At 40.5% G+C, this 19177-nt stretch overlaps 1 protein-coding gene across 1 annotated transcript; it reads left to right on the forward strand.

Moving 5' to 3' along the window:
- Nucleotides 1-8078: 8078 nt before the first annotated feature.
- Nucleotides 8079-13692, forward strand: NPVF (neuropeptide VF precursor). The gene is made up of 3 exons (XM_024222771.2): nucleotides 8079-8216; nucleotides 12318-12700; nucleotides 13596-13692. The coding sequence occupies exons 1-3, from the start codon at nucleotides 8079-8081 to the stop codon at nucleotides 13690-13692; spliced, it is 618 nt and encodes a 205-aa protein (XP_024078539.2).
- The last annotated feature ends 5485 nt before the right edge of the window (nucleotides 13693-19177 follow it).

Below are 19177 nucleotides of genomic sequence, written 5' to 3' on the forward strand. Positions count from 1 at the left end.
GCTAGAACTTTTTAACCCTTGCACGACCAGACTGTGTAGAAGCCGAAGCCCCAGACAACATGACCCTGACTGGCCATCGGGAGACATCTGTCCGTTTTATTGGGAGAGGCGAGCATAAGATGCTTGGTGTGGTATTCTGTTGATTTGTTAATAAATACTTGTACATGTTTAAGGATATTCACTGTGTGAGGACTCTTTCACTGGGAAAAGGCCTAGCAGACCCGTAGAGCCCTGAGTCCACCGGGAACGGGTGTTTGCCTTGAGCCCACACAGGGATAAAGTTCGGTCCCTTATACCCTGAGTACCCACAAGGATAGGTAGGGGGTGAGAGCCCTACACCCTGAGTACTCATGAGGGAGGATAGGGGTAGAGCTGTAAATTGTGCAGGTAACAGTACCTGAGCCTGGAGGGCTGCATTCTGGTCATATAGCATGGCTACCTGAGCCTTTCAGGACTCCGTCAACATCTGAAAAGGGGGTGGGAGTCCTGATGGGGTTCATTCCAGAGGTTAGCTCCATGCTATGAAGTGAAGCCCCTGCTATCTTCTAGTGGCTGCTCAAACTGTCATGCACTGAGGTGTAGACAGTGCAAGCTAGTGGTTGGAGCATAATCAGAGGGCAGAAGCAGAGGTGTGGTCAGAAGGCAAGCCAGTTGTCAAAACAAGGAGTTAAGAATCAGGAGTTTAGAGGCTGACAGGGAGTAGGACTGGAGCGGAGCAGGCAAGGGATAGACAGGAAGCAAGTCTGGAGCAGCTGTAGGCAAGGAACGCATTGAGCAGTCACTGCGCTACAGAGCTTAAATGGTGATCTGTTGGTTCTACTGACCAGTCAGGGAGCATAGTCATATAGTGAGAGTTTATTGGGCCCAGCCAAGCGCATTGGGTTGCTAGGCAACCAAGCCCGCAAGCAGCTGAGTTCCTGAGGATATCCATTTAAATGTCTTTTTATTATTTGTTATTATGTATTTATGTATTTTATTGCCGTAGTGCATAGGAGACCCAGTCATGGACCAGCACCGTATTGTAATATCTTTGCTCCTTCGTCCTCATTGTAATTTTCCCATTGTGCTGATGAATATGCACATAACATTCAGATCAAGGCTATGTGATAATGCAAGATGGATTGCCACTTTAACAATCAGCTCCTTCACCTATGACACACGAATTTCCATACTGTTCAGTAAAATGCCATTTTCTGTTCCAACCTTTTCCCCATATCACAAAACAGCACAGGGCAAATGGAGGATTTCTCTCCCCATTCATTCCAAACCTACATTAAAAGCAGTCTGAATGAACTTCATCACATGAAAACTTGACATGTTTTGTTCAGCTCTGGTGGCAAGATGAATGCAGCTTCTTTCTCACTCCAGGAAATATAACTGTTTTGTCTAAATACTCTCATATTTACCCAATGTGAAAATAATTCAGTCTTCATTCCGTTCCACATACTTCCCTCCACTGGACATGTGTGGACAAAACAAGAACAATATTTCAAGTGCAAAATCATGCTTAAAGGGATAAGATGGGTCCAGTAATGTCCATTTCTATAAGGATTACACAGTAAAATGGAGGTGGAAATATCTAAATAAAAAGTATACTAATAATGCCAGTTTTGGAGTGTAGAATTAAATTCTAATAAATTGTGGAATAATGCATAAATTGAAAGGCCTTCGCCTAGTAGTTAATTTGAACAAAAGCTACTAATGATTTTTTTAAGTCCTGAAAGAGTTTTAAAATGTAATATATTTTTTCCTCAGACGCCTTTAATCATTGCCTGCCGATCCAGATTTAATCAGTTTCCTCTCTCTCTCGCTCTCTCTTTCTCGTAAGACTTTATAAAGCCTTTGTTGATTTGCAGCCAGTGAAGGTACTTTTAATAATTTATGGTAAAAGGGTTTAATTTTTAATAGACAAGAATGGTTTAGAGATACCAATATACTGCTGTGTGTAGTAAGTACAGTACTATACTCTGCAGAGTAGTTAGTAAAAAACAGGAATCTAGTCCAAATGTTATTGGAAACATGTTTATTTTATTACTACAATGAATGTATAATTGAAGAACCTGTCCAACCTGAAATTATTGTTCACACCTTATTTACCAAGAGGATAAAGTTCTTTTCAGCTTGTTACTATAATAACTCAAACCCATGCCCACCCCCATTGTTTTCTGTCTCCTGGGCTGTTCGGTTGCCCCAGCAGCCAGGAAAAAGCATATTAAAATGTGATATTACGCATTCATTTGCTGGATTTGGCTAATCAAGAAAAAAACCTCTTGAACTGAAGGCTGATTCCTAAGGTGCAGTGTTTAAAATAATATTATTTGTATCAATTCTTCACCTAAGACTACCTGAATAATGGAAATTCTCAGCTATGTACAGCAGGGGGATTATTTTAAAATGGAGGCCCTGGTTCAGCACAGCAGGAGGAGGCGGCTGCTTTCCCCACTGTGCTGTGATCCACAATGCAGGTAGCTGAATAAGCTCCTTTCTTCTCCTGCACAAGCAGATAGAACAGGACAATGTTGCGCTTAATAAAGATGGAAATGATCATCATTGCCAAAATAACACTTCCAGTTCTGATCTCACTTACACAGGTTTTTATACCAAGGTATCTTCAGTAGAGTCATTCTTGATTTATAGTGGTGTAAGAGGAAAATCATGCCCATTGTATCAAACACTACCAAAATTCTGATTTTTATTGAAGATACCTGGCTGCCTCCTGTACTAAACTGTTGTATGCGATAGCATAACTAGAACACAGTGTAACTAGAACAGCGTATTGCTTATCATGCAGAATGATTGAAAGATGACCAGACTGTTGTTTCAATGGAAAAAAATATACATTTTTAGGTCTTGCTATTCAAAATGAGCCATTAAAAAGGTCATATAACGTGCAATGGCAAAATGAATGTGCTAAGAATGATTTTATCATTATGGAAATGCTTGGATGCTTATTGGCGACATGAGTCATGTAACACATAATTTTCACACAATACGTTGTTAATAATGGATAAGGGTTTTCATTATATTATATGAAATGGAATGAACAATATTAAAGTTTGTTCTTTCACTGGAATCCTGTAACTTATTGTGGACTGAGATCCTTATAGTTTGGGACGCTCTACACCATTACTACTAATCGCATTTTAATGTCAAATATCAAAGTAGATGTTCTCTAGTCCAATGCAGATAATTATCATGGAGTAGATCCTGCTCCTTGTTGCACAGGTATGTGGTATGTGAGAACTCTTTCCCATGCCCACTCCCACTGCAGAAGCAGCAAGGAAGGATCACTTCTAGCGTTCAGGAAAGCACTGGGAACTATCCCAGCATATGGGCCCACACACTATTGTCAGCATTTTCAAAAGCCTGCCCTAGCTCAAGTGCCTGATGGGCACTGAGATTGGGAGCTTAATGCATGTTTGGGTACTTCAAGTATTTTCAGAATAGGAGTTTAGTCCTAGACAAGTCCCCTGAACACTCTGGGTGCTGAATGCTCTCAGAGTATGTCTTCACTGCACAGTTAACCCAGGTGGTTGGCCGCTGGGTCTGAGCCACCCAGATTAGCCTAGCCCAGGTGTGAGCATCCCCTCTGCAAAGTCCTATCCACATTCCTATGTCCTGCACTCACCTGTGTGTGTCTGGGAGCATAATCCATTGTACTCTGTCCTGAGACACTCTAGGACTCTTTCCCAGACAATTGTCTGTCCTAGGCGGGGAACTGTGGGAAGGGCATTGAAAGACTGTTGGTACTCAAATGATTGTTGCCTCCTTCCTCGTTACAAAGTGGGTGGGTTCCAGCTCGAGTTAAAGCAGAGCCTGAGTTCTAATTCATTGCCACATCTGAGATGCTGAAGAATGGCAACTGGCCACCCTCCCACCAAAATGGGTCCTAAATGCCAACTATAGCTAATTATTACTACAATGTTTTGGAGAACCATTCTTTACATACACACACACAGACATACGCACACACACACACAGCAAAACCCCCACTATGTGTATTTTTGTTATTTTATTGTTTTTCTTATCTTATTGTAACATCTGGGGATGTGAATTGTAGAGTACTTTAAGGTGTCCCAAATGAAAAACCTCTGACTCATTGAATCTTTTATCCAGAAAGGTAGTACAAAAACCACCCAGGCTAGTTAAAAACCAGTCAGCTGGCAACCCTTAAACTTATCCCCTATGCTTAAAGCACCTCCAAACATAGGTCAGAAGTTTTTCTGCATGGATGGTGGAAGGGTTCGCCTAAAACTTGGGACTGAGCCCGAGTTAATTGGGCAGTTAAGAGGTTGGGAACTCAATCAATGTTTTAAAAAGTGCTCAGTGGCCCCCATGTGCTCAGGAATTGGTTGTGTCAAAGGCAAGCCTAAACAGTGTGTACTGAAAACTGTTAAAATTGTAAGCTGTCACTTTCAGAGGGTTTTCCAGCTCCTCCTTGCAGGATGGGGCGGGGGGGGGGGTGTCTCTAGGGAAGTGTGTGATGGGGCCTAGTAGCTGTCAGTCTGCAGAAAGTCAGCCTATAACAAGGCAGGATGAGTTGTGGCTCTGTTTTAGGGAGCAGTCTGCTTGTTTTTACTTGTGTGTGATCATTCTGAATTCTAAGAAATAAAATAGTTCCAATCTTCCAGCACAAGTGTTCTGTTTTGCATCTAACTTCTCTGTGTGTATGCCATGAACATAACATAAACCAGGAGGGGAAAGTTAAGCCCTCAGGAGCCAGCTACTCCTTGATTGCCCTGCGCATAACATACCTAAGAACTCCCCTCTAAATTGATTTAAGAAACAAACTCACACATGAGAGAGTGGGGAGGAGAGAGACTGAAACCGAGAGATTCACAGACACTTGTTGCAGCATGGACAATAGCAGCCCAACTGTCCATATCCTGCCTAGAGAAAATGGGACCGGACTCTCACTCAAAGTATTTCAGAAGCATTTGGTTCTTGCCAAGTCTGTTGAATTAAGAGAGAGAATGTCTCTCAGCAGTTAAGTGGAAGACCATTTGAGAAAGAAATGTTCAAAATCCAATGGCCAAATAAAAGGAAAATTTGATGGCACTGTAACGATGCGGTTCTGGCGGGACCCAAGTGAGAGTGCCAATTCAGGACAAATCGCTTAAAACAGGGCAGTTACAGCCCTAGGCTGGGGTTTTTCCACCTCTAAGGCAAACCAAACCAGCCAGACAAAGAGGACTTTGGTCTCACCCCACTGGCTAACCACAAGTCACACAAACAATTCCCTTAGACGCTCCAGTTTCCCAGTATCCCCACCAGTGCCACTCGTTATGGGGACAAATGGTTATGAAAACCAATACCCCAGTAAAAGAAAAAAGGTTCTCCTGATCCCAAAGGATCAAGCCCCAGACCCAGGTCAATATACAAATCAGATCTTACCCACAAATCACGCTGTTGCCAATCCTTTAGAATCTAAAATCTAAAGGTTTATTCATAAAAGGAAAAAGATACGGATGAGAGCTAGAATTGGTTAAATAGAATCAATTCCATACAGTAATGGCAAGGTTCTTGGTTTAGGCTTGTAGCAGTGATAGAATAAACTGCAGGTTTAACTCAAGTCTCTGGAGTACATCCACAGCTGGGATGGGTCATCAGTCCTTTGTGTAGAACTTCAGTTTGTAGCAAAGTCCCTCCAGAGGTAAGAAGCAGGATTGAAGACAAGATGGAGGAGAGGCATCAGCCTTTTTATAGTCTTTTCCAGGTGTAAGAATACCTCTTTGTCCTTACTGTGGAAAATTACAGCAAAATGGCGTCTGGAGTCACATGGGCGAGTCCCTGCATACTTTGCTGAGTTGCAGGGCGTATTTGCCTTCTCTCAATGGGTCAATTGTATAGCTGATGGCCCTTAATGGGCCATCAAGCAGGCTAGGCAGAGCTAACACCAACTTGTCTGGGATGTCTCCCAGAAGCATAGCATAAGTTTGAAATACAGACAGTATAGAGCCAATATTCATAACTTCAACTACAAAATTGATACACACATATAGACAGCATAATTATAACCAGCAAACCATAACCTTGTCTTAGACACCTCATTTGATCCCCTTTATACAAGATTTGGTGCCACTACAGGACTTTGGCTGCAACCATGTTCTATATGGTCCCAGTTTAAATTAATAACGTGACAGGCACTCTCACTAAATGTTAGATACATCTCTACCCCGATATAACGCTGTCCTCGGGAGCCAAAAAATCTTACCGCATTATAGGTGAAACTGTGTCATATCGAACTTGCTTTGATCTGCCGGAGTGCGCAACCCCGCCCCCCCGGAGCACTGCTTTACCACGTTATAGCCGAATTCATGTTATATCGGGTCGCGTTATATCAGGATAGAGGTGTATTACTACCTGAAGTACATTCGTTATTCCCTGTTATTAATTCATAACTGGCAAGGCTAGAAGGGACAATCGTGACCATCTAGCCTGACCTCCTGTATAATACAGGCCATAAAACTCCCCCTAAATAATTCCTAGAATATATCTTTAGAAAAACATCCAATCTTGATTTTAAAATTGCCAGTGATGGAGAATCCACTATGAATGGCTACCATAAAGAACAAGAATTTAGAAAATCCATCAGTCTTGCAGATGCAAATCCTGTGGGCTGAAGCAATCCAAAGCTCCCACAAAAACTAAAATCAGAGAAGACTCTGTATTTGCCACACACACAGCTTTGCGCCCATGAAAACAAGTAGCTTAGTCCTAATCAGAGTGATTTTACTTGCAAACTCAAAAATACTTCCCAGTGAAGAACACACAACTGTAGTGGATGTAAACAGTCCAGATTATCCAGGTTGTTCACAACATAAAACAACTTCTCTTCTTAGAATTTTGCAGATACTATGGTGGAATTGAAGAAACTTTTCATCTTCACAACCACAGCATAGAATTTCAAAAATTATTCCTGTTTATTCCAATTTTCCAATGTGAGTTTCTAATTTGTGTCCTCAGATTGGTGCTTATAGTACTTATGCACCTGGATGTTCAGTTAATGAGCCTATTTATCAATTTAAACCCCAAACATATAGGATTGTACAATCTATATAGAAGCTCATATTCAAGAATTGGGCACATATCATGCATGTGCCTCTAGCTCATGAAATATTTGCAGGCTTTATGGTGCATGCTTGTTCATCAAAATGTCCATTAGAAGATTCCATACACGTCTTAAGGATACAGGCCACATTTTAATCAGCCTCAAGGCTAGTGCAGGTACAGTCATATCTGTGCACAAATTGGGTAATAGGCTGTCTACTCAATGAGTGTATACAACCAAGTGTGTGCAATAAACCTATGGATGCAGTTTTAAAGATAGGCTTTGAAAAATTTGGCCCTAAAACTTCATTGCACCATACCCAACCAACATGTCCTCCTGAAACTTTTTAAAAACACAACAGATAGGCCTGGTAATTAATGGCATGTTCCTTGTTTAGCTCTAATATGGATGAATATGTTTAATACATGGGCCAGATCCTGAAAGAAACATCCATGGATTTCAGTGGGACTTGCGGGTTCTAAGTGTCTCTCAGGGCCCATCCAATGCCCACTGAAGTTAATAGAAAGACAAACCATTGATTTCAATGGGTCCTATGTTTGCAATTTTGCTCATCTCAAAACAAGCATTATAACCATCCTCCAAGTATAATGTAATCAGAAGAATGCAAAGTCTTGTATCTACGTCCTTAACAGATGGTTGATACGAGAAACAGGAACAAGATGCTTTTGTTAAAATGTAGCAATGAAACATGGTTATTATGAGTGCTGATTGGTGAGGCGTTCAAAGTTAGCTAATTAAAATCTCTTTCATAGCCAGGAAAATATTTGTAAAGGCAATGTGTTTTCAGCAGGAAGCAGTGTTTATTAAATATGTTCACAAAACAAATGCCCAACATTCTTCAAATATATATTTAAAACTGCATCCCTAATTAATATTAAGAAATAAAGCATTTGGGGTTGATGTCACAGCTTAAGGAATCTCTTTGTTTTCTAATCGTATAAAAAGATGATCATTTCCTTTGCTGTACGGATTCTGAGCTCTCTATGTAAACTTAATTTAAGAGAAAATGAAAATCATCTCAATCGAAAGGTTTATTTTATTTACTTTAGCCATATTTGTCTTTTTAACATCAAATACTTTGTGCCTAGATGAATCAGCAATGTCCAGTCTGCAGAGCAGAGATTATGGTGACAAATATTCTGAGGTAAGATTTGCCTTGGTATGACATTATTTTGAGAACTGCAGGTCTGATCCTGTGCCCATTGAAGTCAGTGGCAAAGTTCCCATTGACTTCAGTGGCACAGGATCAGGTCCTATAACATCACTAGCATAAAGAAGGCTTGTTGAGACAACTTTCATGAAATCTATCCACTGGCTTATATGTAGTGTGTAAAGCAATTCATGGTTTGATTTTCGTGCAGTAAAACCTTGGGATTCAGGATGATGTTTATTTTGAATTGATTTTTGCTTATGCAGTAAGAAACTGTCATACTTTTTATTCTTATAAAAGATGCATTACTAATCCCAAATTAATAAAGGAATGTTTGTGATGTTCAAATAATAATGATAAACGGAAAATACTATAAATCTGATGTGGTAAACGGACTTAAAGTTCTACCCTGAAAAGTGACTATAAAATATCATTGTGGGGTCCATATTTATTGTGTCTCAATAGCTACCAAATCAAATTTACCTGGTTTATATTTACACAGTTTATATATATATAAAGTGATTTTTTTTTCTAACTGCCCTAGAAGCAGTCCCTGGGACCTGAGAGTCTATATTATTTTTGCCTTCTGCACCATCGCCAGTTATAAAAATTCTGCAAGCAAAAATATTACCTTAATTATACCTGTGCACAGGGGTCCTGGAACTAGGGGTGCTGAAGGTGCAGCAGCACCCCCTGGCTTGAAGTAGAAATAACAACCAAATATATGGTTTCCACTTTCAGCACCCGTGTTATAAAAATTATTCCAGCACCCCTGCCTGTGCAGCCCCTTTGTCTTCAGATTAGCACATTTCAGTGGGGTTGCACAGGTGTAACAGGAGACAGAATTTGATCAAGACTGAGGGGAAAAACAATTGAGGAGAGTTGGCAGTTTTTCAAAGGGACACTATTAAGGGCCCAAAAGTAAGCTATTGCGCTGGTTAGGAAAGATAGAAAATGTGGCAAAAGACCACCTTGGCTTAACCACGAGATCTTGCATGATCTAAAAAATAAAAAAGGAGTCATATAAAAAATGGAAACTAGGACAGATTACAAAGGATGAATATAGGCAAACAACACAGGAATGCAGGGGCAAGATTAGAAAGGCAAAGGCACAAAATGAGCTCAAACTAGCTACGGGAATAAAGGGAAACAAGAAGACTTTTTATCAATACATTAGAAGCAAGAGGAAGACCAAAGACAGGGTAGGCCCACTGCTTAGTGAAGAGGGAGAAACAGTAACAGGAAACTTGGAAATGGCAGAGATGCTTAATGACTTCTTTGTTTCGGTCTTCACCGAGAAGTCTGAAGGAATGCCTAACATAGTGAATGCTAATGGGAAGGGGGTAGGTTTAGCAGATAAAATAAAAAAAGAACAAGTTAAAAATCACTTAGAAAAGTTAGATGCCTGCAAGTCACCAGGGCCTGATGAAATGCATCCTAGAATACTCAAGGAGCTAATAGAGGAGGTATCTGAGCCTCTAGCTATTATCTTTGGAAAATCATGGGAGACGGGAGAGATTCCAGAAGACTGGAAAAGGGCGAATATAGTGCCCATCTATAAAAAGGGAAATAAAAACAACCCAGGAAACTACAGACCAGTTAGTTTAACTTCTGTGCCAGGGAAGATAATGGAGCAAGTAATTAAGGAAATCATCTGCAAACACTTGGAAGGTGGTAAGGTGATAGGGAACAGCCAGCATGGATTTGTAAAGAACAAATCATGTCAAACCAATCTGATAGCTTTCTTCGATAGAATAACGAGTCTTGTGGATAAGGGAGAAGCTGTGGATGTGGTATACCTAGACTTTAGTAAGGCATTTGATACGGTCTCGCATGATATTCTTATCGATAAACTAGGCAAATACAATTTAGATGGGGCTACTATAAGGTGGGTGCATAACTGGCTGGATAACCGTACTCAGAGAGTTGTTATTAATGGTTCCCAATCCTGCTGGAAAGGCATAACGAGTGGGGTTCCGCAGGGGTCTGTTTTGGGACCGGCTCTGTTCAATATCTTCATTAACGACTTAGATATTGGCATAGAAAGTACGCTTATTAAGTTTGCGGATGATACCAAACTGGGAGGGATTGCAACTGCTTTGGAGGATAGGGTCATAATTCAAAATGATCTGGACAAATTGGAGAAATGGTCTGAGTTAAACAGGATGAAGTTTAACAAAGACAAATGCAAAGTGCTCCACTTAGGAAGAAAAAATCAGTTTCACACATACAGAATGGGAAGAGACTGTCTAGGAAGGAGTACGGCAGAAAGGGATCTAGGGGTTATAGTGGACCACAAGCTAAATATGAGTCAACAGTGTGATGCTGTTGCAAAAAAAGCAAACATGATTCTGGGATGTATTAACAGGTGTGTTATGAGCAAGACACGAGAAGTCATTCTTCCGCTCTACTCTGCTCTGGTTAGGCCTCAGCTGGAGTATTGTGTCCAGTTCTGGGCACCGCATTTCAAGAAAGATGTGGAGAAATTGGAAAGGGTCCAGAGAAGAGCAACAAGAATGATTAAAGGTCTTGAGAACATGACCTATGAAGGAAGGCTGAAAGAATTGGGTTTGTTTAGTTTGGAAAAGAGAAGACTGAGAGGGGACATGATAGCAGTTTTCAGGTATCTAAAAGGGTGTCATAAGGAGGAGGGAGAAAACTTGTTCACCTTAGCCTCTAAGGATAGAACAAGAAGCAATGGGCTTAAACTGCAGCAAGGGAGGTCTAGGTTGGACATTAGAAAAAAGTTCCTAACTGTCAGGGTGGTTAAACACTGGAATAAATTGCCTAGGGAGGTTGTGGAATCTCCATCTCTGGAGATATTTAAGAGTAGGTTAGATAAATGTCTATCAGGGATGGTCTAGACAGTATTTGGTCCTGCCATGCGGGCAGGGGACTGGACTCGATGACCTCTCGAGGTCCCTTCCAGTCCTAGAATCTATGAATCTATGAATCCCACAGTTAGAAGTGGACAATTCTGCTAATGATGTCTGAACTAGAATAGACTCCAGCTCCCTCTCCAATAGCTATGCTTGCTCCTGCAGTGCTGAGAGAAATAAACATTCATAAAAACTTATGGGGGCTGGAGTAGACAATGTTAATGTTTGGTTTTTAACTTAAATTGAATACCTTATTTGCAGTGATCTGCTTTTAAGATCAAGAAACTTAACAACACAATTTCACAAAAATAAGATATGACTTTAACTGTGCGCAGAGAACACTGTTGCATAAGAAAATAATTTTTAGATAGCCACTTTTCAGGGAACACCTGCACTTTAATTATTTCATAAAACAATTAATATACTGGACTCAATTCTCCACTGTGTCCAAGCACAGCGATTGGGTGCAATAGAAGTGGTTCTGTACTGGTCAGCTCAACCATGAGATAAAGCAGTGTAGGAGCTCAAGGTCCTAAATGCCCCTATGCCAGTAGAGGATCAATGTAGCGGAATAGAGCATGATCCTGGCACACCGCGTATGCCAGGAATGGAGGAGTGGTTCTGTTAGCTTTACACTAATTTGAAGTTCCCTTAGGCCAGCGGAATTCTCCAATGGCTGGGCAGCGTGGCCAGTAAGCTGGGGAGATGGGAACCAAGGGAAAAGGAGACCAATAAGAAGGGAAACAACTGTACAGGAAGAGGAGGAGAAGAGGACAAGACAGCAGAAAAGCAAGTGCAAGGAGTAGGGAGAGAGGGAAAGGAACAGAACAGATGGAAGGGGAAGATAAAATGAGCAAAAGGAGACCGTGCTTGACATTTAGGGCAAAAATGGGTATCACTAAAGCAGATAAAGATACAGAAATGCATTCCTAATTTTACTTTTCCATGTAAACAACTGCTGAAGTTGCCACAGGGATGTTCTCTGGTAGCCAATGGAAGGAAATAGTCTACAAGACAATCAATCTACAAGGAAGAGTCCACACTCTGAAAAATGTTTGGGGAATTCGCATTCTAAAAGTGTTAGGAAAGTATATTCTTCTCCCCTGTGTCTGTGCCTACAGAAACCTGACAATTAACAACCTCCTGTATGTGATTTATATGTAGACAGGTTATCATCAGTGTAAAAAGATGATTGTGTCATTATTTCTATTTTTAGTCCAGTGAAGACTTCTTAAAAGAAAAGCAGAGAAGTCTCAATTTTGAAGAACTGAAAGACTGGGGATCAAAAAACATCATTAAAATGAGCACTCCCACAGTCAACAAGATGCCAAATTCACTTGCTAATTTACCACTGAGGTTTGGAAGAAATGTTCAAGAAAACAGAAGCATTAAGCCAGTGGCTAATTTGCCTCTGAGATTTGGGAGAGCTTTTGAAGGCAGTATTTCTAGATGTGCTCCTAACTTATTACACAGGTTCGGCAGATCTCCGTTTGTTAAAAGTTCCATCCAGTCACTTGCCAACTTGCCACAAAGATTTGGGAAATCACTACCTGCCCACCTATCACAAGACATTCAAGAATCTGAGCAAGGCAATAACAGGTAAGTGTTTAAAAGCATGCTGAACGCCCTCCAAATGATAAATTAGCCAGGATTCAATCCTGCTAGCCTTACTCAAGCAATCTCAACTGGGTGTTTGAGTGAGAGTTTGATTTGCCTAAGTATGGAGAGCAGAATCAGGCCCAAAGTTCATCAAATTAAAAAGCATTACTATTACAATCAGGAATTTTTCAACAAAATGTTGGGGTATTTGGTTGGAAAATGCCAATTCACCTAAACTGAAAGGAAAGTGTCAGTTTTGATGAATTTCTCATTTTAAAATGTTTTGATATTGTTGAAGCTTTCCATGGCAATATTTTCAAAATGAAAAATTCCATTGTTTTCCTTTTGAAACAATGTTTTGTTGTGATATTTAAGCAGTTATCATAAAAATTGTTTTTAAAAGTCAAAACCAAAATTTTTTTAAAATGTCAAAAAAAAAAAATGTTTCAATTGACCTGAACCCAAAAATAAAAAGATTGGTTTGGTGACTTATGAAAACTTTTGAGATTTCAACTTTTCATCCTGATTTAAGACAGGAAATATTATTTTCAAAATTTTAATTTTTTCCTGTGGCAAGAAAGTCATTTCCTCCCCAACTCTTATTATTATTTGGAACAACTATTTTCTACTGTGAATTTTATTTTTACACACAATAATAACTCCTTAAAAATACCTGTAATCCAAACTATTTGTTAATTTGGGGGCCCGATTCTGCTTCAAGTGTCTTGCTCTGAAACCACATATTTTGCCTGCATGAAGCAGAAGAGAAGTCCAGTTCAGAAGCATTCACTGCAGAACGAGACAGCCAGTATTATCTGCATCTGCCGTTTTTCATTCTTCTGTGATTGTCTGACCCGATTATAGCAGATTTTGTTTTGTATTTCTGACCTTTTAGGAATCTGTATTCAAACAACTATATTGAAAAGGAATCAAATGATGAAGACTCAAACCAGAAGAGCTGGGATCTATATTTAAATCAAAAGATGATGTAAAGGAAACAGAGGTGCAAACAGAAATCCAGACTTACCTTCATAATAATATTAATACTATTGTACCGTGCCTGGTGCTGTGCAAATAATTGCAGTATATTGCAATGATAACAGTAGTGATTGTTGTACTAGTTCACTTCAGTGGCAGGATATCATAAATGTTAATGACTGCTGCCAGGTTGATGTCCTGTCTGTTGTAAATTTTTGAAGAATAGTTGTATTGTATAACTGGAAGCATTTTAAGCAAATAAAAAGAGGTATACTACAACTAGAAGTAGCCTACTGTGTGACTAGCAAACAGAAACAATGCTGGAAGGAATAAAGCCAATTGCCATCTTAGTGTCTTATGTAGCCAAAGAAGTGAATGAAAAAAACATATACATGGAACCATCGTTGTTGTTTGAGACCTATTTGGCTATAACTGTTAAGGTAACCATTGACATTTTTGCTATAAATTAAATGCTAGTTTCTTAGATCCACACAGAGGAATAGCATCTATTGTTGTCTCTTCATAATGCAATTACAATTTTGACAATATTTTGCGATAATACCCTCCCAAATATCCTGAGGAATCTGAACTGTAAACATTCTGTTTCCTCTGCCAGACTGAATCACATTAGAACTACCAGACGCACAGTTGGAAAGAGCTATTACATTCTAACCCCACCTTTTCACATTGTAAATTTTCTTGCTTAGACTTTAATCTGACATTTCAGTTTGAGCCACATTTGAACAACATCAGTTGAAACATTCTAATTATATGAACAGGAAAAAGAATGGATCCCTTTTCTTTGTGCTCTGATAATTTCACAGTTAGGGCCAGATTCTGACTTGCAATCAGCCCCTTTGCACCACTCCAAATTCAATGGGGCTACTTGCAGAGTATGGTTCTACTTACCTTAAGGGTGGCAGAATCTGACCCTAAACAAACAGAGCCCCTGAAAAGTGAGGAATATTTAGGTATTACATATAAATTCATCCAAATTCAATAAACTCTTTGAAAGTCAAAGAGTGTGTGGGTAGGGTGACCAGATGTCCCAATTTTATAGGGACAGTCCTGATATTTGGGGCTTTTTCTTATATAGGCTCCTATTACCCCCCAACCCTGTCCCAATTTTTCACACTTGCTGTCTGGTCACCCTATGTGTGCGTATTTTTGTCAGCAGCAAAACATTGTAGGCTGAGATTTTCAAAAGCAGGAGCCTAAAGTCAGGCTTCTATGTCCAGTTTGGACACCTCTGATTCTGCGCTATGCTGAACATTCCCACTGAAGTCAATGGGGATCTTCCCCAGGCATTGTGTAGAACTCCTTGTAGGATCAAAGAATATAAATGTTCTGATCTTTGCAGTGTTTTTTTTTTTAAATGAAATCTATCTACAAGCTACTGGGAGAGCAAAATCTTGGTCATGACATACAGAACAGAAATGTATCAGATTTAAGAATTGTCATAGAAACTTATTCTGCCATGTTTATAGTTAAGGACATTGGTCAGCAAAGTGTATACATAAGGAGAAATCCTGACCCCATTGAAGTCCAAGAGAGTTTTGCCATTCTCTTCAATAGGGCCAGAATTTCACCCTTTCTGTAGTCAGGAAAACCATGGAATGTGTTACTGATTTATAAGTGAATCAGCATAGGAACTGAAATTCCCAAAATTTTGAGTTGTGTACTGATCCTTCAACACTTCTGGCACATCAGGTGAACAAAGAGCAAACAACATTTGCAAGAATCCCTAAGCAGCAATAGCAACTGTCTGCTTAAGGGACATACCACCTAGCAACAAGGTCAGATTGGCATTAATAGTGACTGCAATGGGAGAAAAGCAGTAGCCTGAAAGCACTCCTTGCTACAAGTATAAATAGGATGCATTCTAACTACAGGCTCTGCAGCACAGATCCAAGAGAGGAGGGATGTTGATTTATTTCCGCCCAGCAGATAAAAAGCTAGGAGCAAAGTACATAAAGGAGAAATTATGTGATGCTATGCAACATTTTGCTTTGGTCTGAGAGTGTGTGAGCCAGGAAAACAAACACTGGCTAGTGTAAAGGGAGGAGAAGGAGCTACATACTTAGCTCTAGCTATTACTCACCAGGTTATTTATTATCCACATATTGATATTATTCATGAATTGGGAAAAAGCAAGAAAGGGATTAAAGTAAATCAAGTAGCAGACCATCCAAACTCACAGGGATTAATTCTAGTAGGGTTCAGAAGCTTCTATCCTTTCCTGCTGCACAAACAATATTTATGCTTATCATTAAACTCACCAGGCAAAACCAACAGGCTCACTTGAAATTCCTACCTGAGCTTATAAAGTGGACAGGTGACAATTTACTGCCAAATTTAAAGGTCTGAGGCCTCAGCATGTGGTTGATTTCCATGTATTGTTTGGAGAGATTTAGTAGAGTGTAAAAAGACAACAGTTGTACCCAAAAGAAGCCATAGACTCTCAAGCATTTTTCATCAGGGCAGGAAACCAGTCTCTCACACTTCCCAAAATGCAGAGGGCCAGTCACTCTCCTCTGGTCTTTGGAGCCCCAATGATTTACACCAGCTGTGAAGCTGGCATACAACAACCTAGATTTTTTTAAAGGGTGGCACAGCCTAACATTTAGGTTTCACAAAAATAAGCTTTCACAAAATGTGAAATCAACAGAAATTTTAAAATTCCAGCCAAAACTATTTAATTAAATAAATAACCATTCTGCTACACTGTTGTCATTGTAACCCAGATATCATTACATTGTGCTATTGCATAAAACCTTAACATGAAATTGACTCGAAAATGACAAAAAGCAAAAATGAAATTGCCTAGTCTATTCTCTTTGTCCAACCAAAGAAAAATGTGTGTGTGTGGGGGGGGGGGGTAACAAATAGCATAAAACAGTGAAAAGAAAGTAAGATTTTAAAAATTGTTTCAATTTTACTAATTGGAGCAGTTACTACACTAACACATGGTTCTTTTACGGTACGTTATTTTTTAACCTGGCATTGTCCTTTTAACAAGTGATGTAGTGCTAAATTTTATAATGCAGGAACCCTGCAAAAGTGATCTGAAGTTGGTAATGCCATCACACGTGCTTCCACAATCTATCTTATGAGTGATGTCATAAGATAAAGTACACATATTAAAAACCTAACTTACACTTTACCAGTAAATGTTATCTCATCAACAATCTGTGCAACAGCAAATATGAGATTTCAGACATTAATAATAAATACACATATCATATCAAGATAAAATACTTGTAACTCAATTATATGCCAAACTTTAAACTAAGTAGCAAGTCACATCCAAAGCGGACATGTAATTAGTCAAAAAGCCCAGTGGTGGCGCATGTAAAATACTGTATTTACAATATTAATATTCTCTGCAAACTTCAAATAAGAGCAAGATTCACTTGTATGCTCCAGCTACTTTTTGGGCACTACATAACCCCAATTTAATTGGCTGATCACCCCTTATCTTGATGGCCCCCCACAACATCCCAGTAGACCTGACATATATCCCACTCACCACCCCAACATCTCAGCCCCACCAGCCACAGCCCCCCACCCCCCAATGCTCCCCACTCACCCTGTAGCCCACCAACAACCTGTTCCCAGCCCCTCGTTCATTACTCCCACAACCTTTCTGGCCACTCACCGACTCCTCCCCCAGGCTCAGCACCCCAGTCCTGTCCTGGGCTAGAGCTGTGCCTTCCAATCATGGCCACCCAGTGGTTCCACTTGCTCCCATCACCTGCCCTGCACTCAAACAACTTGGGCCAAATTTGAATGATGAGTGTCATTGCAACCTGGCACACAGGGTTACAGCACTGCTCAGATTTGATGCAGGTGGTAGTCCCTCTGTTATGATGGGTGGGTGGCTAGGCTAGCCCTGAGCAGCAGTGCAACCCAAGGCACCAGGCCACAATGCCATTACTCAAATTTGGCCCAACTAACCCCCCCATCATGACAGAGGAGTAGCTGGGCTAAATCTGATTGGCATTGCAACCCCGTGTGTCAGGTCGCAACACCACTCACTCAGATTTGGCCTGGCAGCCCCTCCATCAGGTATCATGATGGGGGGATGTGGGGGGGAATCCAGGCCAAATTTGAATGGCATTGTAACCCCATGTGCCAGGTGAAGTGCTGGAGTGCTGCTCCATCCTGGATTTCAGGTGCCAGAGTTACACCCCAGACCATTCTGGCAGCCCAATGCCCCTGCTTTAAATCACATTTTGGGAAACATAGGGGAGTGCATAAAATGTCAAAAGGCATTTCTCCTCAAGAAACTGTCTGTGGGGGGATATATCAGGGCTTCTCTGCCCCCTGCTAAAGGTGCTAGACACCACCCTCCGCTTAAGGCAAATCCACTCAGGCCAGGATACCAATGGCATTGAGTCTTCCAGGGGAGTGGAAAGGCTAAGAAGAGACACTGACCAATAAGGAGCCAACAGGCCAGTTAAGAAAGTTTGCCTGCTTCTTCTGAAGGTCAGTGCTGAGTAGGACTTAGGCAGAAGAGGAGCACAGCACAGCAGTATTAGCCCAAAACACCAAGGCCAGGCTCTTTGCTTAAGCACTGCAGCTAAGTAGTTACCTTTTGTGTTTGTTAGTTTAGAGGGGCAGACAGACAAATCTTGAGTTTGTTGATAACTGTTTAAGACTCAGGCCAAGCTCCCAGCACAGGCTTTTCTGCTCCAGCCCAGCTGCCACACCATCCCTTCTTTTGAACCTTTGACCCACAGGTTGTCTGATTTATCCTTTACATAGCTATAGATAGATATGGGTTAAGTTGGTCTTGTTCTCTGCCAAGCCCCAAAGCCACCAAAATGATTAGTACTGATATAGGTCAAGAGAAACATACAGAAGAAGGATCATTCTACTCATTTTCTTATGCTTATAAAATGTGGCACTAAAGCAAGATTGTTACATTATCTGCGTGTCATGACATAGTTTTGTGGGCCTTAAACTCCCCCCCCCCCCTTGCCAATCTGGTATGGTTCAGTCTCTACAGCAGAAACTGAGTAATAGAATGAACAGAAGAGCTCTAATGTAGGAAGGTAAAGTAATCTAATTACTCTTTACTTCAGGAATTCACTGACTGTTATCAATGAGTTCATCCACTTTTTGTGACACTTAGAACAGTGCGTACTCAACCTATCTTTGAAGCTTCTGTGCTCAGAGTATTTATCCCAGCTTTGAAGTTTCTGTGCTCAGGATAATAAAAGGTGATGTGCTGAGCCAGTGTACTACTTATCAAGTGCCGTTCACATCTTCTCCACAACGGCATCCATCCACACTCCTTTCTGCAACAGACTGAAAAGGAGCAGTGTAATTCAGTAGGGTGAAAGCTAGTTTATGAACCACCTAACAGAAGGACTGAAAACACTATGACCAGGAAAAACCTCCTCCTTGAGCTTCATCTCAGAGCTACCAAGTTTCAGCCAAAACTAGAAGGTAATCTCAGATCCCTATAATGCAGGGGAGAGACAGCGGAGAGTC

The sequence above is a fragment of the Terrapene carolina genome, unplaced genomic scaffold (assembly GCF_002925995.2).
Source record: "Terrapene carolina triunguis isolate 2854851 unplaced genomic scaffold, T_m_triunguis-2.0 Scaffold84, whole genome shotgun sequence".
NCBI classification, from domain to species: domain Eukaryota; kingdom Metazoa; phylum Chordata; order Testudines; family Emydidae; genus Terrapene; species Terrapene triunguis.

Excerpts from the sequence above, each read along its gene's own strand:
- NPVF (XM_024222771.2), top strand. The coding sequence starts at position 8,079 with ATGAAAATCATCTCAATCGAAAGGTTTATTTTATTTACTTTAGCCATA. Across the intron at positions 8,217-12,317 it reads ATGGTGACAAATATTCTGAG|TCCAGTGAAGACTTCTTAAA; the intron begins GTAAGATTTGCC and ends TTCTATTTTTAG. Across the intron at positions 12,701-13,595 it reads TCTGAGCAAGGCAATAACAG|GAATCTGTATTCAAACAACT; the intron begins GTAAGTGTTTAA and ends CTGACCTTTTAG.